Source organism: Marmota flaviventris, chromosome 2, assembly GCF_047511675.1.
Source record: "Marmota flaviventris isolate mMarFla1 chromosome 2, mMarFla1.hap1, whole genome shotgun sequence".
NCBI lineage: Eukaryota > Metazoa > Chordata > Mammalia > Rodentia > Sciuridae > Marmota > Marmota flaviventris.
In genome coordinates, this window is record NC_092499.1 from 187,983,643 (window position 1) to 188,007,313 (window position 23,671).

Below are 23,671 nucleotides of genomic sequence, written 5' to 3' on the forward strand. Positions count from 1 at the left end.
CTTTTTCAATAGAAAGGAGTTAATGGTTCTAAAATCAAAAGAAAAAAGGTGAAGTCCACTATTGACTGCTTGAAGGAAGGTTAGGATCACTAGTTCTTAAACCTCCTGAAGATGCTTAATGCATATCTAGAAGAATTCACATTCCCTTAGATTTATCACAGCTTGTTTTAGTTTACAAAAGTCAAAATGCTATTTAATATTAAAGGTTACATTAAGAAGCTCTATTGTTTATGTTCAATTACTTACATATTTTTACCCCTATTGTAGAGGTATTTTTAAGAGTATACGGTACAACAAGGTTAAGTAAAGGCAGCATTTTAAATCTTGATTTCAGTTCCTAACAACTGTAAAAGTTCAGTGCCTATATCATCTTCAATTCCTCTATTAAAAGCTCTCCTTAAAAGTCCAGTTAAACAGGGACTGTGGTCCATGCCTTTAATCTTAGCAACTTGGGAGACTGAGGCAGGGAGATGACAAATTAAAAGCCAGCCTCTGACTTACTAAGATCCTCTCAAAAATAAAAATAAAAAAATTTTAAAAAGGGCTGGGAATGTTGCACAGGTAGAGCACCCCTGGGTTCCGTCCCCAATACCAAGCAAAAGTAGGTTAAAGAAGGCTGAAAAAAGTTTGGCCAGGTGTAATGGTGTATACCTATAATCCTAGTAAGATAGGACAATTAAGTTCAAGGCCAGCATCAACTGGGGATCCTGTCAAAGGAAGGTGTGGTGATGTAGCTCCAGTGGTAGAGCAGCCCTGGTTGTGCCAGGAGTTGAACCTAGAGGCACTGTATCACTGCAGTACAGCCCACCCTTTTTAATTTTTTATTTTGAGATAGTCTTAGTGCCAGGCTGACCTCAAATTTGGGGTCTTCCTGCGTTAGCTTCATTTTTTATTTACATGATTTTCTTATTGAGGCATCTGGAAGTAGAAAACATTGTGTTCCTTTACCCAAAAATATTATTGTCTTTTAGTATCCTCTGGGGCTAGGATATGCCCATGGGAGTCTGCCCAAGTAATAGCAGGTCATCTGTTGGAACTGTTACTGTTGGGGTCCTGGAATAAATTCTGCCAGTTTGGAGCAGAACACATGGCCAGACAGCCAGGCAGGGGCCAAGAGCAACCCATGAGGACAGGATGCTGGGATCAGGCTTTCCTTGCTTAAGAGAAGCAATAAGAGGATCCAGAGGGATGGCCCACCACTGGCACCCTAGAGAGTGAAGAGTGAGAGAGTAGCACCTAGCCTGGTGTGGTGGCCTCTGTGAGGTATATATGTACCCATGGAGGTGTGAGGCTGGGAGTGTGGGTCATGGTTGTGATGGTATGTTGTACATATAATGAAATGCAAGTATTTGGAGAATTGGTTTCGGGATACTGCCTCAGATTTCAAAACCCCAGATGGCATATTTTTGTGTGTTTTTTGGTGGTTTGGGGGGTTTCTGTGTGTGTGAGGGGGTGTGGGGGGAATTGTGTCTTTTTTTTTTTTGGTACTTTGGATTGAATCCAAGGGCACTCTACCACCGAGCTACATTCCCAGTTCTTTTTATTATTTTGAGAGGGTCTTGCTAAGTTGCTAAGGGTCTTGCCATGTTATTGAGGCTGACCTTAAACTTGACAGTCCTACATCTTTGGGATTTCAGGCCTATGCCACCATGTCCAGCTCAAATGTCATAGTATTTTCATACATACACACATCCTCCTGTGTGCTTTAAATCCTCTCTAGATTGTAAATACCGTGCTGCTACAGTTGTGCATTGCACATTTCAGTCAACCATGTGCCGCACATATCTCACTGGTCCAGAAGATAGTATCACCTAGTGATGTAACTGTCGTAGTTTTAAAGTATTCTCAACAGTTTTCACACAACGAAATCTCCTAGCATTAACACATGACCTAGTTACTTACTGAGGGAATAATAACAATCTGCAAATGTGGAACCCATAGATGGAGGACTGAGAGTTTCTGTTGATTTGGGTTTGTCTCATGTATCTACATGATTGCATTGTCCACAGGAATGCCTCAAGAATGAGACTTTCATTTATCATATCCAGTGACCTATAGTAATCTGGGTCACTGTAAAGTCACTTTTCTCCTTTGTAATTAATAGTTTGTGAGGGGATAACTAGAGTCTATTTAATGCCCACAGCTTTGTCAAAGTATCTACTATGGAATTTACTGGTGGTGATATTTTAAGTGTTTTATTTGTGGCTTTACCACAGACCTACACCCCCAGCCCTTTTTTATTTATTTTGAGATGAACCAGCTCACTAAATTGCCAAGGCTGGCCAAGAACTTGGGATCCTTTTGCCTCAGCCTCTCTAGTCACTGGGATTACAGGCATGCGTCATCACAGCAGGAAGAGCTTTCTCTGGGAAACTATCTTAAGTCTAGAAAAAGGTTTTGGAGGGGGCTTCAGGAGGGAGCCAGTCAGCAAGGATATGAGAAAGACTTACCAAGGAGAAAACCATGGTGGCATCAGCTTGAGCTCCATTACTCTGAAAGCAAGGAATTCCCCTAGCCCAAGGCCAGAATGGGAAAGCAGAGACATCATTTGTATAAGAGGAATATACAAGAAAAAGTAAGTTGCATCCTCATTTGTAGAACATACCTTCTAGTACTGAGAAAAATAGATGGTGTTAACAAAACACTTAGCCACTTATCAAATAGTAACTGCCTTAAATAGAGCTAAACCCTGAAGCCCTACTAGCCAAGTAGAGTATCTAATGTCTATAGTTCATTGATAAATGGTGTGAGTGTACTAAATGTGTTGCTCCAATGACATTCTGAATTTCAAACATCAGTGAGAACAGTATGATGGACCACCCACATACTCATCTAGCTATAACAATATCAGTCCACTTCCTCCAAGGAAATAGTAGACACTTCATCTGTAGTTAATTCAGGTGTACCTCCAAAAGACATGAAAAGTCTAAATCGAGTTCCTATACAATATATTTGCTGAGGAAGCCAGGTCACTGTTCTGTGAAGTTTCCCAATCTTAATTTTGCTAATTGGAGTTTTGTTTCATGAAGCATATTCTGTTCCTGCATTTCCTCTAATTCAATCGTCAGGCCTATAGCAATTGTTCTTTTTTTTTTTTAGAGAAAAAAAATTTTTTTTAATATTTATTTTTTAGTTTTCGGCGGACACAGCATCTTTGTATGTGGTGCTGAGGATCGAACCCGGGCCGCGTGTATGCCAGGCAAGCGCGCTACCTCTTGAGCCACATCCCCAGCCCCAGCAATTGTTCTTTGACCAGCATCTTCATCACCTACAAACTTGTTAGAAATGCAGCTTCCCACCCAAACTCAGAATGAAACACTAAGAACACTAAGAAACACTTAGGTGAGGGGCTGGGGTTGTGGCTCAGTGGTAGAGTGCTTGCCTCCCACTGTGAGGCACTGAGTTCAATCCTCAGCACCATATAAAAGTAATATAAAAAAAGGAAAGATATTGTGTCCATCTTTTTTAAAAAAATGTTAAAAAATAAACACTAGTGAAGCTCAATCAAATGTATTTTAGCAAGCCCCTCTTCTGGGACATACTAAAATGTAAAACTATTCCAGCAATTTTATCAAATTCTTTTCAAATTTTTATTAAATTCTAATTTGATTCTTTCAAGACTACTTGGGTGTCTTGTTATAATGGCAGCCATTGATCTTTGCCTAGATTCATCAAACCATGAATTCATGATTTAAAACATTTTAATACATTACATTTCTTACCATTTTTACCTTGCTGTCTTCAGTCAGCAAGATTTAAATTGCCTCCTGAGTTCTTTTGAAATAATCTTAGTAGGTTTCATGCTTTTTTGTTTGTAAGATTTCAGGCTCATCTTCAACATTTCCAGTCTGGAATCTAAAATCAGCCATTTCTCCAAAAGAGCCCTGGTTCTGTTTAATTCAAAATGGTCTTTAGCAACTAAAATCTGGGCCTTGGGGTGCTCACTGCTACTTTGATCATAGGTCATTTCAGTGGACAGAGCTGGAAAACTGGTCCTCAATTCTGCCTCTAGATAACACATATCATGTTATCTTCTGGTCATCTGGGGGTCCTTTCTTGTGCAGCAGTTTTGAGTTCCCAGGCTGTCCTAGTTGTCTTCCTGTACTCAGGTTTATGAGTGTCTTTTTTACAGAGTAGGGCCCACTGAAGGCACAGCGCTTCAGGTTTACTCTAACCTAATCAAAACAGAGCAGTACCTGGCCTCCCTGTCTTATAGATGCTTCTTCAGCTGAATTCTAGGCCATTTCTGGAAAAGGGATGAGGAGAATTCAAAGAACTGTTTCTCTAAGACTCCTGTAGACTCCTCTCCATCTTCAAAGAATTTAAAACAGATAATGTGCACTGGGTAATGAAGAAGCAATATTCAGAACCTAAATTTCAATATGATTCTGGAGTATACAACAGCACTGTGAGTGGAATGAGTAAATAGGATTTTAAATTTCATTTTCATCCACCATTGCCTGCAGACCCAACAGGAACTCAAGGCCAGACAGCAGTGTGGATGTGATTATAATAAGACAATCACAGATTATTTTCAGGAGACCCTCAATAAGACAATCACAGCTTATTATTTTCAGGAGACCCTCAGAGCATAGTTGCCACGAGTTACCATGTGGTCCAAATTCACATTCAATAAACAACACTAAAGACCTTCCTGGACATGGGATAGATCAGATTATTGTCAGAAATACTGACTACCTCCCTATTCCACTTCCATGAGCAAAGTACTTCCCATCTCTTGATTTTTGCCAATGGAATTTTAGCAGGTATATTAGGTAGTTTGAATTATGCCCTCCTCCTCTTAGAATGTTTACAGTCCAATCCACGGAATCTGAGTAGGTAATGTAAAGCTACATGATAAAAGGAACTTTGCAGATATAATTAAATAGAGGTCTGTAGATGATATTATTCTAGGTTATCTGGCTGGGCCAAAAAGAATCACAAGAGTCTTTATAAATAGGGAAGCTGGAAGGCCAAGAAATCAGAAAAGATTGCTGTGAAGATGTAAGCAAACTCTGGTTTGAGGTGCTATACTGCTGGCTTTCAAGATGGAAGAGGCCATGAGGCAAGGAAACAAATTGTCCCCAGGAGCCACTGGAGGGAGGGCAGCCCTGCCAACACCTTGCTGTGGCCTACGGAAATCAATTTTGGACCTCCTGTTTTCAGAACTATAAGATGATAATTTTTATTTAAGCCATAAAGTTTGTGGTAATTGGTTCTCATGGCTCCACCACTACTAAAGGTTTGAGAAACACTTGCACAATCGGGCTTGCTCCCTTGACACTCTGCCATCTCCGTGAGAAGAATATTTCTCAGCCAGCCTGCCTTTTCAGGGAGATGGATGAGAACTGCTTGTTAGCCCCACCCACCTACAGATTGAAGCAGAGCCCAGCCAGATCAGCCAACCTGCACATCTGCAAAATAAAAGTTGTGTGCTATTGCCAGGTGTGGTGGCGCATGCCTGTAATCCCAACACTTGGGAGACTGGGGCAGGAGGATCACAAGTTCAAGGCCAGCCTTAGTAATTTAATGAGAACGCTTATCTCAAAAAAATAAAAGGGCTAGGGATGTAGCTTGGTGGGAAAGCATCCCTGAGTTCAGTTCTGGGTTGGGAGGGGGCGTGCTACTCAGTTTGGGTGGTTAGCAGCAATAATAGCTAGCTGATATGGGATACTAGGGAGCCCTACATGTGTTTTTACCATACATATGTTTTTACAATAACCATGTATGTGGGGATTGGGGTACAGTGAGCTCCTGGGTTCCCAGTCTTTCTCTGCCTGTTCAGAGCCTCAGCAAGCTCACTTTTCATCCATGCTGTCTGCCTAGGTTCAGTTTATAAGAGGCAGTAGTAGGATTTGGGAGGGAGGGAAAAGATTAAAGTTAGGGTGTTTATATAGCTCCCTCCCTGCAGGCTTAATTTAGGCTGGCTGTGGCCCTTATCCAAAGTCCTCAGTATAAGACCTACACAGTTCTCTTGTTCCAAGTCCTGGTAACTGCTCCTCCCCACCCCCATGTCCTTGCTCCATGGTTTAATGCTAACAATTGTGATTTTCCTATACCCTGCCCACATCTTTAAAGTGGTGTTTTATATTTTAATAAAGTGAAAAACATTACACTTGATGGTGTAAACTAAGCAAAGTTAGCAGAAGTTTTCATTAACCATCAAAAACCAGGAAGAGATTCCTGAATAAACAAGTGTGCCAAGCAATTTTATTCTCACCCTTTAACTTTACCAAGAGGATACTACCTAATGCCTTCCTCTGACAGTGTCTGACCTACCTATCAATCTTGCTTGTAGCTGAAAACCAATGTGTTCTTTGAGTGTAGGAAGAAGGGAGATAAGAAGATAACTTCCTAGGAAACCCATTTGAACAGCTGATTGTGGGATTACTTTGCACCACACACCCAGCTCACCACTGATTCTTTTAAGAACACAGTATTTTAATAATGACAAAATGGAGAAGGACTCCAGCAGCAGCACACAGTATTTCCTCCCCAATACCCTGCCACCACCCAAGTCCCCATTTGATGGTCCTACCTCTGTCACTCAGCCACTTCCCCTCTCCATTAAAAATAAATAAAAGTGGACTTGGGGTATAGTTCAGTGGGGGAGCACTTGTGTAGCATGTGTCAGACCCTGGATTCCATCCCCAGCATCTCAAAGCAAAAAAAAAAAAAGAGTATGAGTGAATACTCATATGAATATGAGGTAACAAGGAGAGGAATTCCAGACATTCTCTTGGCCAGAATAAACTTCTGTCTTGTCCCATGTCTGATTTGTGAGTCTGCTCAGATGGATCATCTATTCAGATACATTTTAAAGGATCTATTTTATTATAAAAGGCATTTTTAATACTAAGTCATAGCTGTTACACCATTGTATAGGGTTGGTTTGTTTTTTGTGTGTGCCAGGTATTGAACCCAAGGGTGTTCTATCACTGAGCTACAGCCCGTCTTTTTCATTATTTTGAAACGGAGGGTCTCACTAATTTGCTGAGGCTGGCCTCCAACTTGGGATCTTACTACCTCAGCCTCTTGAGTTGCTGGGAGGACAGGTGCACCACCACAACCAGCTATCACCTGTTTCTTTGATTCCTCTGTTCTTTCGCTTATATTCAGCCCTGCGTTAGGCAAGACAAAGAGCACAGATCCCCAGTCTTCAGCAGCCTGTGGGTTTAAACAAGGCAGTCAGGATGGGCTCCGGAGCTAAAATTCTGGGCTTTATTTTCTACCTCAACTTAATCTGTTGAATGAAATTTATGGGAGGTCATTGTTTTGGACTGAACTCCTGCTCTAGGCCCTAGTGGAACTGACCACGCCAAAATGGAATTATTCAAGCTAAAGTTTTATGTCACCAACCAAAACTAAGCTGTTTAGCTAACTTTCCAAGGAATCAAGAGATGACAGTCAAGTTCCCAAACAGGTCAGTTTTAGCCAGCATGGGAAGGAATAAGGACGTGTTCTCTGCTTTAACCCTTCCAAGGAAGTCATCAGAAGTAACCTGTTAAGGGCTAGAGTTGTGGCTCAGTGGCACGGTGAGACACTGGGTTCGATCCTCAGCACCACATAAAAAAATAAATAAAGGTATTGTGTCCATCTACAACTAAAAAAAAATACTTAAAAAAAAAGAAGTAACCTGTTAATTAATCTGCCTTTTTATTCATTTACAAATTTATTTTGAGAGTCTCTCACTAAGTTACCCAGGCTGGCCTCAAACTTTCTATTCTCTTGCTTCAGCCTTGAGTCACTGTGATTCTGGGTGTGTGTCACTGCACCCAGCAACATGTTTATTTAATAGTCTCCTTCAAATTGTACTGTTATCTCAAGTTCTTGTGGGTGCTAATCTTTCTACTTACTAGATCTGCCGATGGTTAAACAAGGCATATTGTTTCCATGACTATTTTGAGGTTTTTCCTATCCTGAGCATTCCACTTGGCCTGAATTGTGGCAGTGTCCCTTCTGAGCAGTTGTATATTTACTTCTGCAAGTATATCACTTGCCCAGGATCAATTTTGCATTGTTTCCCTAGCTTGAAGATGTCTATACCAGGAGAGTAGTAGTACAAATTGAGAATCCCAGTCTATGTAGGGTAGACTTAGGGGCTTAATTTTCCAAAAGTTGGCTTGTCCTTGTCCTCTCCCCTGGCCCTGAGTATCCCAGGTAGAGACAAGCTTCCTTTCCATCCTGCCCCCCAACAACACACACACACACATACTGGCATACTGAGTTTTTCTAGAACTCTATTCACTGAATTATATATCAGGGGTGGGGGAAATGTCCAGTCTTTATACAAGGAGATTCAACTCTAATTCCAATACCATTTGGTCCCAAGATCCCTGTCGCTCAGTGATGGTTGTTTCTCCCACAACAAAAGAGAGGTCAGACCATCCCCTTGTTTCTGTTTTCCTCTTTGTTTCTGGCTCCTGCAGGATTTCCCCTTGCAAGTTCAGCTGTGAATTTACTTCTTATCCTTGTGTCTTGCTTGGTGCTTTTCTTATATTTTATGCAGGATTTTAAAATCCTGTGTTAAAAAGGATTCCCTACTAGTGCAGTCTGATGTCAAGGAAACCAGAAGTGTTTTCTCACATCAAGGGCACATCCTGATGATTTTCCTAGTTCCAGGACTGCCCCAATAATGGATTATACTTTCTTGTAGAAGCAAAGCTACAGACTGCTTATAAACAACTATTTTTTAATGCTTCCACATTCCAACAAATTTGGGGTCCTTTCTTGGGTAGGGGGTTAACATGGAGAAGACACTGGGGGTTGTCAGCCTGTAAAACAGAGGAGGTTGTCACTTGAAGGAAAGGCTGGACTTGCTCTTGACGATGGACACCAACAGGGCAAACTCAGGCCACATGAGGCAGACCCTTCCCCAAATTACATCAACTTGTGAAGGACACTCCATCCATGAAGGGCTGAATGAAGTAAACAAGCCAGAACTTAAGACCAAAAAATACTGCTAATGGGCAGAAAAATATTACAGCAACTCAAATCCATGTTAGTTGTTTGTTTCTGGATCCCACTTGCTCAAATTTCACTTGTGTGTCTTAATCACTGTCTAAAAGATGCATTTGTTATTGAGCAGCCATGTGTTTGTGTAGGTTCACGACTTTCTTTTTAATCCTTTGAATACCTAAAATAAACCTTTTGGAATCCAGAACAAGCACAGTCTGGGTACAGATGAGAGAAAACCAAGTGATGGTTGTGTGCGTATTGGTGCGCATGAAGAGGCTTCCATTGTTATGGCAACCAGCATCCTTAACTGATGCAATCCCGTTCCCAATAATATGAGATGTGATTAAAAATTGACATTGCAGCAAGGCAGAACACATGTAATGCGTTGGCGTGGTAACCAGAATAGTTAAATTCTGCATAAATTTAAACCTGTTGATCAGAGCAATTTGGGGGATTTGCCCACAATTAATTAGAAACACTTTTTTTTTTTCATCAGGACTAGGAGTCAGCAGCCTAGATGTCTGACTGGTGACCATGACCCAAGGTCAAATTAGACCTTGGTTTCCTCTTCTGTAAAGTAAGGAATTAAATTTAAAAAGCAGTGTGTGAGACAGATGGGGCCCTGGAAATTGCCTTGTTTCATTTGCTTGGGGTATATAAACTAGTTAATCAAAAGATACTTCTTGAGCATACACTCTGTGCTAGGTACCAGTGATTAAAAAAATTTTATATACATATATGAATGTGTATGTATACATATATACATATGTGTTGTATACATATATGTATATATATATATGTGTGTGTGTGTGTGTGTGTGTGTGTGTGTGTGTGTGTATGTATGTATAAACGATGGGCAGAGAGATGTAGCTCAGTGGTGGAATGTTAGCCCAGTGTGTGGAGAGGCTCTGGGTTCAATTCCTGGGTTCCATTTCCAGAAAAACATACACAGAAAACCTAATGTGTTTTCCTTCCTCTTGGATCTTTCAGTCTTTTAAAACTATTGAATTACTCAAATCTACATGAAGTAATAGCTGTGTCATATGTAAGACAGGTGTTTTGTATTACAAGAACCAATAACAAGATTTGACTAGAGAGCTCAGTCGATGAAATTGAAGCACAGGGGAACGGTGTTCAAGTCAACTCCACAAGGTGAACCATTATTGAAAGAGCCATATGCCATGAAGTAGGTGATAGGGTTTACGAATGTTGAAACAGAAGGCTAAGGGGAGGAGCTAGAGTTGTGGCTCAGTGGTAAGAGCACTTGCCTGGCATGTGTAAGGCCCTGGGTTCGATTCTCAGCACACAGAAAATCAAATGAATAGAATAAAGGTCCATCAACATCCGGGGGAATATTAGGGGGTGGGGGGAAAAGAACAAGACTAGGGGGATAAAGTGATATTTTCCCAGGTCACACCATCAGTCAGTGGTAATGGGGTCATCCAAAAGCGGTCTTAATGCCAAGCAAGGCCAAGGCCAGAAGCTACGCTGTGCGGAGCTCCCTTTCCTGGGTCAGTTTCCAGAAGGACCCCTTGACTCTCTTCTCTAGATGAGGGACTGGCTTGGTGGGAAGGCGCTGGACGGAGCAACCAACCGACTGGGATACATGCAGGGTGCAGCCTTGTCTTTTGTCACCCACCATCCAGCTCAGGGGTCCAGCAGGTGTTCTCTGTCTTCCCGGCTCTGTGGTCCCCGGCCAGCCACCCTGGGCACCCTTGGCTGGGATTCAGGGGGGTGGGGGGCAGGAAGAATCTCGACCCGACCCGCCTGCGCAAACCGGTCCCAGGGATAAGGGGGAACTGGGCCGAAGCCGCCCGGGCCTTGAAGAAAGGCAGGAGGTCGCGGTCGCCCGAAGCCCCGCGGTCTCGGACAGACAGATCTGCGGGCGCTCGGGCTCCGCGCTCTGCGTCCCGCAGCGAGGCGGGTCCGCCCCCTTGAGCGCGCAGGCGCCGCCGCGCCCGCTCTCACCGCAGCTCCGCGCGGGGCGGCCACCGCGGGCCTTGCAGGTGAGCACCGTGCTGGCTGGAGGGTCGGCTCCGGCAGTCCCGGGCGCCGCGGTCCCCGCACGGCGAGCGCTGGGCCCTGCGGTCTTTCCGACTCCTGCGGCGGGGAGGCGGCTGGGGCGGCGGCTGGGGCCGGGCGCAGCGCAAGGCGGGCTGGGCGGGGGCCGAGCGGCAGGGCGCGGCGGGCCGAGGGCGAGCGGAGCCGGCGGGCCGGGCCGGGCCGGAGGGCTGGGGCGGGCGGAGCGGGGGTCACAGCGACGCCCGCGGGGACCGGGGACCGCTTTTTTTAATGGGAAGGAGGGTGCGCACGGCGAGGCGTGGGCTTCCTTTAGGAAATGGGCCATTTGGCAAACTTTCTCTTTCTTATTGTTAATTTTTGATGTTTATAATGGAAAATAGGATTTAAAAAAAATTTTTTTTTTTAGTTTTTTTTTCCTTCAATGTAAAGGGAAATAATAAAAAGATTTCCGCCATTTTGGCCTCTAAAAAAGTAACCTACGGATCAGTGACCGCCCGGCCCGCTGCTGGCTTGGTCGGGGAGGCAGGTGGCGGGTCTGGATGCTGGAACCCAGGACCGTGCAGAGAGATACCGTCCCGCGTCCGCCCGGACGCTTCGACCAGGGAGTGGGGCGGGGGCCCCAAGTTTGCAAGCACTTTGTTGCATGCGCGGTTTCTGTCTCTGACACTCAGCTTACCACTCCCAGTACCAACCAGGGCATTTATTGGGCGTCTGTGGTTTACAAGGCTGTGATGGGCAAGAAATGGGGAAACCCTGGCAGGCACCAAGAGACAACATGGACACATTTATTCAATAATTGTTTATTGAGCATCTGCTATGTGCACTGCTCTGGTCTGGGGATTTATTAGTCCTTTTAACAGGTCCCTGTAAACAGACTGAGAGTTGAGGGTTTGTTGTTGTTTTGTAACAGAGATTGAACCCTGGGGCAGTCAACCACAGAGCCACATCCCCAGCCCTTTTGTTATATTAACAAGGTGTCTCTAAGTTGCTTAGGGCCTCGCTAAATTGCTGAATTGCGATCCTCCCAAGCCATTGGGAAAGTTGAAGTTTGAGTGTCAGTTTAGTGCCCTTGTAAAGACAGCAGGGTTGGACAGTGACAAGTGAAATGCGGAAGTAGTCTCAACAGGGGTCTCAATCTGTCCCAAGGGAAACTCTGCAACTGAGATGGCCCTGCAGATGCCCCAAATTAAGGCCTTTATACCCCATATCAATGAGAAAGCCCTGGGGTGATACAGCTGCCTTGGTGAAGGGCAATTCCAAGAGAATTTACAGCTGACTAGAAAACTTTCTCTATTACCCTCCGGAAGCCCAGATTCTTCTAGATTCCCCTCTCACCTGGTTTCAGGCCCTTCTGAGTCTTTCGCTGGATCCTCTTCCTCTTCTCAACTCCAAGACGCCAAGTCTCCTGCTCTTCTCTACTCTCCTGTTCTGTTTTATTTTTTTTTTTTTTTAATTTTTAAAATTCTTAATTTTTGGTATTGGGGATTGACCCCAAGGGTGCTCTACCAATGAGCTACATCCTTAACCCTTCATATTTTAAATTTTGAAATGGTCTCGCTAAGTGGCTCCGTACATCACTAAATTGCTAAGGCTAGCCTTGAACTTGTGATCTTCCTGCTTCAACCTCCTGAGTCATTCTCTTTTAAATGCCTTGTATACATAATGACTTTCAAATATATATATATATATATATATGTATCTCCATCCATCCCCAAGAGTATCTGTTACTTCTTGAGTATAAACTACACAAGAACCTTTTGTCTTGTTTGCAGCCATATCCCCAGAGCACAGAGTGGGGCGGATGCCTCCTTGGTTCTCCAGTGTTTGCCATAAAGGGCACCAAACCCAAACAGAAAGGCATTCTGTCAGCCTCTCCTTGATAGACCTGATATGTGACGGGTTTTAAAACAGAGGGGAGTTTATTAAGAAGTAACCATATTTGTCAGGCACAGTGGCTCATGCCTGTAATCCCAGTGACTTGTGAGGCTGAAACAGGGGATCACAGGTTTGAAACCAGCCTCAGAAATTTATCGAGGCCCTAAGCAACTTAGCAAGACCCTGTCTCAAAATAAAAAAAATAAAAAGATCTGGAGGCGGTTAGGGAGGCTGAGGCAGGAGGATCATGAGTTCAAAGCCAGCCTCAGCAAAAACGAGGCACTAAGCAACTCAGTGTGACCCTGTCTATAAATAAAATACAAAATAGGGCTGGGGATGTGGCTTAGTGGTCAGTCGAGTGCCTCTGAGTTCAATCCCAATACTAAAAAAAAAAAAAAAAAAAAGTAACCATATTCAATTTTAATGATTGCCAATATTTTGAATAAAAGAGTTAAATTCTATTTAAAATAATTAAAAATTGTACAAGTACTTCAACTGTGCAAAGCAAAATAATCGGGATTGAAATTCAGGGGCTTCTGTGTTATAATTTTTTTAAATGGGAAACCGATCTTGATTGATTTGGGTGTTGTCTTAATCAGGTTGTATAGCTCACCTTTGCCTACCTGAGTATTTGTCTAGTTTAAACCTCTATTGTCATATGCCTCCATAATGTGAAGTATGGATTCTGTAGAAAATAAATGAGTGCACAAGAACAGAAAGAGGGTGAGAGGGAGGGCAAGAGAGACAGCAATCACTGCTAGCTACTAGCCAGAAGTTACCAAGCTCCCTGGAATTTCTGTTTAAAGGGAATTGATTAATATTTGTTGAAGGCCTGCTGGTATCAATACTTCACTTTAAATTTTTTTTTTTTTAATGTCCAAGCTTCACCAAAACCCTTTGAGGTAGGTATCATTACCACTTTCATTTTACACATGAGGAAACTGAGGTTCAGAGGGAGTAAGCTACTTATTTGGAGTCACGGGTATTAATTGAGGGAGCTGAGATTCAAAATCTGCCTTAGGCCTGTGTCTGTGATTTTTCTATTAATATTCACCCGGAGCCATTGCTAAGTACTGCAAACAAACAACCAAGAATCCAACACTCTACAGGGTGTGTGTGTGGTGGCAGGGGTGGGGGTGGGGTGGGGGGGTGGGTTCCTTTTTTTTCTTCTTTTCTTTCTGGCATTGGGGATTGAACTCAGGGCCTTGGGCGTGTTAAGAACACTGTCTACTACTGAGCTGCACCTGCCAACCTACCTGCCGTGGTTTTTTTTTTTTTTTTTTTTTTTTTTTTATTAATAAGTTCAAATTACTGAAATCCCACACAAATACTTGTGTGTTTGTGGGGTGCTGCTGGGGATTGACACAAATACTTTTTGTTTTGCTTTTGTTTTGTGCTGCTGAGGGTTGAACCAAGGGCCTCATGCGTACAAGGCAAGTGCTCCACCAATGAACTACATCCCCAGCCCTCAACACAAATACTTTTTGAGCACCTAGTATGTGTCAGGAGCTATTCTAACTACTCAGGATACAGCAGCGAACAAGAAAGATGAAGACTTTGCCTTTATGTGGGGATGACTGATCAAACACAGAAATAAATAAATCAGAATCACAGTTGATTGTAACAAACAAACAAAAGTGGAAGAAACACGGTAAAGAGACAGTGGCAGGGTGGGGTGGGAGGTGTGCTGCTTAAACTCATGGTCAGGAAAGACCTCCTTGTAGGAGCTGACTGCTGAGCGGAGGTCTGCAAGGTGGGAACAAGCCAGCCAATCAGAGGGCTTGGGGAAGAGCCTTCCAGGTGGGAGGCAGAGCAGTGGCAAAGGCTCTGAGGTGGGAACATTGGACAAGCAGTAGACAGAAACCAAAGTCTGTCAAGGACAGAATATATTGAGAAAGAGTAGTGGAGGATGAGGTCAGAGGGGAAGCTGGAGGTCAGATTCTACAGGGTAAAGCACTCTTATTTTATTCTAAAACTTTCCGGAGAGCCATTGAAGAATTTTACATAGGGAAATTATGTGATTTGATTTATATTTTCATAGCTTATTGGAAAGTCTCTCTTTTTTGGTAGCACTGGGGATTGAACCTAGGGCCTCATGCATACTAGGTATACACTTTACCTCTGAGCTACACCCCAGCCCTCTTACTGGAGAACAGACTGTAGTGGGGGCAGGAAAGGAAGCAGGGAGTGAGTTAGGAGGCAGTTTCAGAAGTCCAGGGAAAGCTGGTTGTGGTTGGGACTAGCACGGTGATAAAGGATTAGAAGTGGCCAGACGCTGAAATGTGTTTCAGAGGAAGCATCAACAGGCCAATTACGCATAAAGCCATGTTGTCTAGTACATTAGTCATGGCCACTCTTGCTATTTAAATTTAATTAAAATTCAGTTTAAAAAATTCAGTTTCTCAGTCACACAAGCTTAGTTTCACATGTGGTTAATGACTGTAGTATTGGATGGCATACATATAGAAAATTTTTATCATCACAGAAAATTCTATTGGACAGTGGTGGTAAGACGTCTGAGATAGTGGCCAACACATTTTAGAAGTTGAATAAATGCTAGATATTAAATATATTATGTCTTTATGTCTTTTTTTCATGTTCAACTTTTTGTTAAATGCCTCTACTGTCTGTGCTTTATTAAAGCTGAATCTCATGCTGACTGGGTTTTCATATACCACCCCTTTGTTCTTCTGACACATGCATTGGTTTAACAGATGATTCAGTGCCCACTCTGTACTTGGGTACAGACAGAGTGGTAGGTAGGGGGCATAAAATGACAAAAGATCCCTTCTCCTAGGAAGATGAACCTGGTTAGGTGGAGAACCTAATATGTGTGGGCTCTGGATCCCCAGAAGGAGAAGGGAATGCTTCTAGTGGAGGTGGTCAGAAAAAAGGAGAGTTTGGGCTTGGCTTGGGCTGTCATGAGATTTCTGGCCAAATGGAATCTTGATTTGAGTCATGCTTCCTGAAGTCAGTTCGGTACACAGTTTGCATAGCACCCACACATATGCCAATGTGCCCATCTTCACAGAGAATAGGGAAGTTCAGGGCCTGGCCAGAGTGACCTGAGTAGACCCAGAAGCCAGACCTGATGCTGGGCCTCTAATACTCTACTTTTTCCAGGGCTAAGGCTGACTTGACTTGCCTTCTCATTTCCCTTGCTTTCTCAGAAAGGTCCCCTCCTGATTACGCTGGGGACTGTTTGGCTTGTAGACCTGTCCGGATGGAAGGGCATACTGAAATGGAGGTGCTGAGGACACTGAAAGGGCCTTCCACAGGGGAGGTCAGCGTGCATCTGGTGGCCAGAGAGAGCTCAGGTTCCGGTCCTCACCTGCCTGCAACTGCCTTCATCATTCCAGGTAGGTCAAGCTCAGGTCTGGGGAGAAGGAGTATGGCCGTATTTGCTGAAGCAGGTGTGGATCCCAGGGAGATCCTAACTTTTCACTTTCCTACACCTGCCTTCTTTCACTTGCAAGTAGTAGAATTGAAGAAGGGCCATCAGGCCCACCTGTGTATCTGTGTATCCATTCGCAGCCAGCTCCGCCACCCTTGGCCTGCCCAGCAGTGCCTTGGATGTGTCCTGCTTCCCCCGGGAGTCCATCCATGTAGGCGCCCTGGAGCGGGTGGTCGGCAGTGAACCAATCACAGCCACTGTTCTGCCACAGCTAAGCGCCGGGGCAGCAGCGAATTCTAGTACCAGCACCGTGCAGCTGCTGGAGTGGACAGAAGCGGTGGCTTCGCCCCCTGGGAGTGGCCTGCGGGTCAGTGCCTGTGGGGACCTGGAGGTGGGGCTTCAGATGAAAAGTGGGAGGTGGGCTGAGATGATGGATTCTGCGGGGTGGGGCTTTCAGGGTATGCTTTGGGTTGAAGCAGTCAGGCCTTAGAGGCCCTGGGGGCGTGGCTTGGAGTGCGATACCCTGGGACTGGTCCTGCAGGTGCTGGGGGCGTGGCCTAGTGGGGCAGGGGGCGGAGCCTTGAGGCCTAGTGGGGCCCTATCCAGCATGAGGCGTGAGAAGGATGAGCACAACCCTCCACCCCAAAGTGGGTCGAGGACTTGGTGCAGGCTTTGCTGTCCTCACACTTTCCCGTGCTCCAGTTTCGGATAAGCGAGTATGCGCCGCTAAACATGGTGGGAGTGGAGCAACCACGGAGTCCAGAGCTGCGGCAGGAAGACGTGGCTGAACAGGAGGACAGCGGGGCCCCGGAGGGAGGTGGCGATGCGGGCACCCAACAGCCCGGTAGGAGCCCGCTCCCCGGGCCCTGAGCTGGGGCACTGCGCGGTGTGGGGTGAGGCCTGAGCTCCTGAGGAGCATCCGCTGGGGGCGTGGCCCCGCGGTTCCTGCAGGTGCGCCCAGGGGTGGCTCCTGAGTGGAGAAGGCTGGGAGGCTGTCCAGTGTGGAAGTGGGACCAGGGGAGGCAGGGCCTAAGGGCCGTGGGCGGAGCCTGAGCATGACTGAAAGGGTGGGAGGCCTAAGGCCCAGTTGGCCCCACAGGGGACCTCCCCGAGGACTCTCCAGAAGAGCTCTCTCAGGATCCCCCAGAGGAGGATAGCGCCTGTCGGTGCCAGGCCTGTGGGCCTTCTCAAGGCACCGGTCCAGATTTTCTTTGCTCGAATGCCGGCCCCTCTCAGCTGTTCCAGGAGCGGTAAGGGAGAGGGGGTCGCAGCTTTCTTGCTCTGTCTTCCTCTCCCAAAGCCCCATTTCTTTTCAAGCGTAGGAGGGGGATGGGTGGTGCAGGGCTGATGGTTCTTTCGCTAAGGCTGCTCTTCCCTCAGGTCTGTCATCGTGGAGAATTCCTCAAGCTCTGCCAGTGCTTCAGAGCTCCTCAAACCCGTGAAGAAACGAAAGCGCAGGGAATATCAGAGCCTATCAGAGGAGTCTGAGCCAGAGGCCATGGTAGGAAGAGGGCAGGAGGGAGGGGAGAGGGAGGCTAGAGCCCATGCCTCAATTCCTGTTATCTTCTCTTCTTCAATCCAAGACATAAGCCTAGGCCAGAGACGATTTGTCATATTTTGGGACCCATTTTGAATACCTGGTCGAAGGGTAATAAATAATCTATTTCCTGGAGTGCCCATTTCCATCTACTGTTAGGATTGAGACACATTCTTGTGAACTGGTACCCAAGGTAGATGTATAGGAGGTGGGAAACTCCATCATTGGAGGTATGAGCCAGGCCCAAATCAGGAAACAAGGCCGTAGCTGCATTAGTGGAAAGAGGCAGAGCATGGAAATTCTACTGAGTAGGTAAAATCAGCATGGGGCACATGATCATGTATTCAGTTTCCCCACCCAAGAATGAGAACTCTAGTCAGGCTGTGCAGCAAGGGTGTATGTGTCCCCATGATTCTGTACCCAAGTGGCAGCAGTTTGTCTGCTGACTCTTTGTTCCTGTTGGTGGCCTAGAATGAATTCTGCCTTTTTGGAGCAGAACACATGTGGCCACAGAACCAGACAGGGGCCAGGATCAGAGACTGGTGCCTTCAACTCATGAGGACAGGAAGCTGGAATCAGGCTTTCCTTCTACAGGAGAAGCAAGAAAGAAAGGATCCAGAGGCTCCACCCACTACCAGAACTGCAGAGAGTGAGGATTGGAGCAGCAGCCAGCCTGGTATGGTGGCCTGGGTATATATATTTGTGTGAGGTGTGTATATGCCTGTGGAGGTGTGAGGCTGGGAGTATGGGTCATGGTTGTGGTGGTATGTTTTACATAACCAGATGAGCATGGGTTAGTGTATGTGAAAGAAAAGATTGTTTTGGGCTGATGTAGTAGTATATGTGTGTTCTTGGGGGTTATATTATGTGTTTATCCTTTATTATTCAACTGTGACTAGGCCCCACAGCCAGGGATGTCTTAGCTCAGTATCTGAAGACTTGAGCATCCTCTATTGGCACTAGATGGCATTGCTGGCCATTGGTCTGACGTGCCTTTTTCTGGTCCTTTGATTCTAAGAAAAATGGAGCAGAGATTCATTCATAGTTGGCTCCAGCCCTGAGGCTTTCTGTGTTATACTCTTTAATATTCCCAGGTGACAACTGTCAACTGGAGCTAAGTACCATTTATCACACTTGTAATCACCTAGATTCTGTATAGCAATTTGTTTAATGTTTATCTTCCTCTGTCCATCAACAGGGACTGAAATCGTTTTATTGATCATTGTATCTTGTTTGTTTACCCTAGAACCTGGTATAGAGTAGGTTCTCAGTGAATAATTTGTTCAATAGATGAATAGATTATTTTGGTGGTTCTTTATGGACTGTAGTTCAGTTGCATGACTCACTAACCACACATATCTGTTTGAAGTGTGCATTTTTTTGTATCTTCACAAAGTTGTGTAATAATCAGCACATCAATTTTAAAACATTTTCAGTACCCCCAAAAGAAACTCTATACCCTCTCAAGTCCCCTTTAGCTCTTGCCAACTACCAGTATGCTTTCTGTATAAATATATTTGCCTATTTCATATAAAAGGAATTATATATGTGGTTCTTTGTGACTATTGTTTAATTCACTTCAGCATAGTATTTCCAAGTTTAGTCATGTTTTAGTGATGTCGGCCTTGGAAATCAGGATCTGGTCCTCGCTCCCACAGTGTTGAAGATTAAATACCCAAGAAACATTGAGGCAAGCATAGAAAGCAAGTTTTATTTAAGAAAGAGACACAACAGGAGTTGGAGTTGTAGCTCAGTGGTAAATCACTCGTCTAGCATGTGTGAGGTACCGGGTTCAATCCTCAGCACCACATAAAAATAAATAAATCAAATAAAGGTATTGTGTCCATCTAAAACAGAAAAAAAGAGACAGAACAGAGTTAGCAGACTTTATTGGAGAGAAGTCAGGATCCAGAGCTGGGTGGCCTCAGGAGGGCTTATGTCTTGCCTTTTATAGATCCTCAGAATCCCCAGTCTGGCTCTTTTTTTTTTTTGATACCTAGAATTGAACTCAGAGGCACTCAATCACTGAGCCACATCCCCAGCCCTATTTTGTATTTTATTTAGAGACAAGGTCTCACTGAGTTGCTTAGGGCCTCGCTTTTGCTGAGGCTGGCTTTGAACTTGTGATCCTCTTGCCTCAGCCTCCCTACCCGCTGGGATTACAGACATGGGCCACCTGACTGGCCAGAATCCCCAATCTTAATCTCCTCATCTTCTTTTTCTTCTCCATGTATGTGCCTAAGGGCAGGAAGGAGCGGGCCCAGGGGGTAGTCATTAGCAACTCCTTGTTTTGAGAAGTATGAAGCCCCCCCCCCCACACACACCATGTTAGCAACCCATTTCCTTTTCTTTGATGATAAGCCCTTATCTTTCCTACTCAAGCTGACTACCTGTCCTTCACCTCTGTCTCATTAGCATGCATGCATCTGTACTTTATTCCTTTTTATTGTCCAATAACTTTGCATTGTAGGTATGTTACTTTATTTGTCAATTAATGGATATATAGGTTGCTTCTGCTTTGGGACTATTGTGAATAATGCTAATTAATATGAACATTTATGTGCAAGTTTTTGCATAAGCATGTTTTCATTTTTTCTTGACATATACCTAGGAGTAGAATTGTTTGTTCCTGTGGTAACTCTATATTTAGCCTTTTAAGTAATTGCCAGACTTTTTGTTGTTGTTACTGGGGATTTAACCCAGGGGCACTTCACCTCTGAGTTACATCCCTTTTTATTTTTTATTTTGAGATAGGGTCTCACTAAGTTGCTGAGGTTGACCTCAACCTTGTGATCCTCCTGTTGCAGCCTCCCAAATTACTGGGACCAGGTGTGTGGGACCAGGCCCGACCAGACTGTTTTTCAAAATGGCTGCATTGTTTTACATTCCCACCAGCAATGTATCGGAGTCCAGTTTATCCATATCCTCACCAGTACTTGATCCCCCCCACCCGCTCTTAAATCAAGCCACTAGAATTACACGCGTGTGCCACAACACCAGGCCCAAACTTTTAATTAATTTCAGCATCAACTAAAAAATCAAAAGTCTCACCTAAATTAGATGTGAGTGCAAGTCAAGGGATGATTCATCCTAAAGGAAATTTCCCTCCAGCTATGAGCCTGTGCAATCAAAAAAGTTCTCTACTTACAGGATATGATGGTGGTATAGGTGTAAGATAAATGTTCCCATTCCTAAAGGGGGAAAGAGCGGGGTGTGGGGGAGAGTAGTAACTATGCCCATTAATTAACTCTACCCATTAACTATAACCATAATTCCAAATCTAACAGGGAAAACAGCATTCAACCTTAAGGCTCTAACTTAATCTTTCATACCATGTGATGCTACCTGGACCTACTGTTAGGTTTAAGCTCCAAAGTCTTGGGCAGCTCTGCTCCTGCTGCTTTTACTGGGCTCAGCCCTAGCAGCAGTTGTCACAGGCTGGAATCTTGTGCCTTTGGTTCTCCCAGGCTAGTCTCACACACTGGTGGCTGTACGTTTCTGAGACCTGGGTAGTGGCTCCGCTGCCGCAGCTCCACTGGGTATTGCCCTAGTAGGGCTGTGCAATGGCTCTGCCCCAAGACAAGTTTCTCTCTGGCCCCTCAAACTGACTGTGACCTCCTTTAAAATCTGAGTGGAGGAAGCCATGCCCCCACAGCACTTGTATTCTGTGCCTGCAGAATTAGCACCATGTGGATGTCACCGCGGTTCACAGCTTATGACTTCCAGAGCAGCAGTTCAAGTTGCCCTGGCCTCCTTCATCTATGGCTGGGTGGCTGTGAGTATGTCACCAGACTACTTGGAGCAGAGACCTAGGGCGGTCCTGAGCAATAAGCTCATGAATGGTGTCCCCAGCTCAAGGAGGATGTCCTGGGCCCAACCCTGGCAACCATTCTGCCTTCCTAACTCTCTGAATGGGAGGAGCAGCCTCGGAAGTTCTCTGAAATGATATTGGGGACATTCTCCCATTGTCTCGTTGAATAGGTCCTGGCTTCCTCTAGCCATATCACTCTCTTAGCAAACAATTGCTTAGCCACACCTTTGGCTTGTTCCCCTGAACAACTTTTTTTTTTTTTTTCCTATTTACATGGTCAGGCTGCAAATTTTCCACTTCTCTTCCATCCGTCTCTTGTTTTTTTTTTTTTTTTTTTTTTTTTATGGTACTGGGGGTTTGAACCCAAGGAGGGCCTTGTGCATACCAGGGACATGTTATAACACTGAGCTCCGTCTCCAACCCCCTGCTTCTCTTAAAAAATCATAAATTCCATCAAGCTTTTTCTTCATTCTCATATCTTGGTGTATGCCGAGCAGCAGCCTGAGTGCTTTGCTGCTTGGGTATTTCTTCTACTGGGTGTCCTGTTTCATCACTCTTAAGTTCTGCGTTCCATGGAGTCCTAGGATATGGATATAATTCCACCAGTTCTCTGCAGCCATATAACGAGGAAGGTCTTTCTTCCATTTTCCAGTAAGATGTTCCTTTTATACACCAGAGACCTCATCAGAATGCCCTTTACTATCCATGTTTCTGCCAAGAGCATTCTGGTCACTACCATTTCAGTAATCTGGAAGAAGATTCAGATTTTCTGCACAGTTCTTCTATTCCTCTGAGTCTTACCAGAATTGCCCTTAAAGCTCTCTTCATGGAAATCTAGGCTTTTTCTACTCTGCTACTCCAAATTCCCATTATCCATTTCCAAAGCCACTTCTACATTTTCAGGTATTTGTTACAGGTCTTCTTCTTCCCCTTCTTCCCCCTTTTCCCCTTCCTCTTCCTCCTCCTCCTCCTCCTACTCCTCTTCTTCTTTTAATATATTTTTTTAGTTGTAGTTGGACACAATACCTTTATTTTATTTATTTATTTTTATGTGGTGCTGAGGATCCAACCCAGTGCCTCGCATGTGCTAGGGGAGCGCTCTATGGCTGAGCCACAACCTCAGTCCCCAGGTCCCCTTCTTGATAGCAAATTTCTGTCTTAGTCCATTTTCTGTTGCTATTATAGAATACCACAGCCTGGGTAATTTATAAGCAACAGAGTTTATTTGGCTATGTTTCTGGAGGCTGAGAAGTCTAAGAGCATGACCGTAGTATTTGGTAAGGGCCTTTGTGCAGTGACCATCCCATGACAGATCTGCCAGAGCAAGCATGTGTGAGGCAGAGAGAGAAGACTGGGCCAGACTCATCCTTTATTAGGAACCCACTCCCATGATAACTAATCAACACCTGTGACATGGCATGAATCCATTATTATTATTATTATTTTTGTGTGCATAATACTGGAGATTTAACCCAGGAGCATCCTGCCACTGAGTACACCCCTGCGCTTTTTATTTTTATTTTTATTTTGAGACAGATCCTCATTAAGTTGCCCAGGCTGACCTGGAACTTGCAATCCTCCTGCATCAGCCTCCTGAGTTTCTGGGATGACAGGCATGTGCTACCGTGTGTAACTTCATGAGCCCATTCTTGAGAGCAAGCCCTTGTGACCTAATCACTTCTTTTTTTTTTTTTTTTTTTTTTTTTAAAGAGAGAGTGAGAGACAGAGAGTAAAGAGAGAATTTTTTTTTAATATTTTTTAGTTATCGGCGGGCACAACATCTTTGTATGTGGTGCTGAGGATCGAACCCGGGCCGCACACATGCCAGGCGAGCGCGCTACCGCTTGAGCCACATCCCCAGCCCCGTCCCACTTCTTACTGCCACCACAACGCTAGTATTACATTTAAGCATGAGGGCCCTGGCTGTGGCTCTGGCAGAGCACTTGCCTAGCATGTGTGAGGTGCTGGGTTCATTTTCAGCACCACTTAAAAAAATAAATACATAAAATAAAGATATCGTGTCCAACTACAACTAAAAATGTATTTTTTTAAAAAAATTTTAACCATGAGACCG

At 44.6% G+C, this 23,671-nt stretch overlaps 1 protein-coding gene across 2 annotated transcripts in view; it reads left to right on the forward strand.

The window, feature by feature from the left end:
- Positions 1 to 10,914: 10,914 nt before the first annotated feature.
- L3mbtl1 (L3MBTL histone methyl-lysine binding protein 1) overlaps positions 10,915 to 23,671 on the forward strand; it is a 34,050-nt gene continuing 21,293 nt past the window's right edge. For both annotated transcript variants that reach the window (XM_071608936.1, XM_071608935.1), the window contains exons 1-7: positions 10,915 to 10,964; positions 16,026 to 16,214; positions 16,390 to 16,616; positions 16,952 to 17,093; positions 17,349 to 17,499; positions 17,630 to 17,750; positions 18,381 to 18,462. In XM_071608936.1, the coding sequence (XP_071465037.1) occupies positions 16,079 to 16,214; positions 16,390 to 16,616; positions 16,952 to 17,093; positions 17,349 to 17,499; positions 17,630 to 17,750; positions 18,381 to 18,462 (859 nt within the window). In that variant the 5' untranslated portion in view covers positions 10,915 to 10,964; positions 16,026 to 16,078. The remainder of the gene's footprint in view (positions 10,965 to 16,025; positions 16,215 to 16,389; positions 16,617 to 16,951; positions 17,094 to 17,348; positions 17,500 to 17,629; positions 17,751 to 18,380; positions 18,463 to 23,671) is intronic.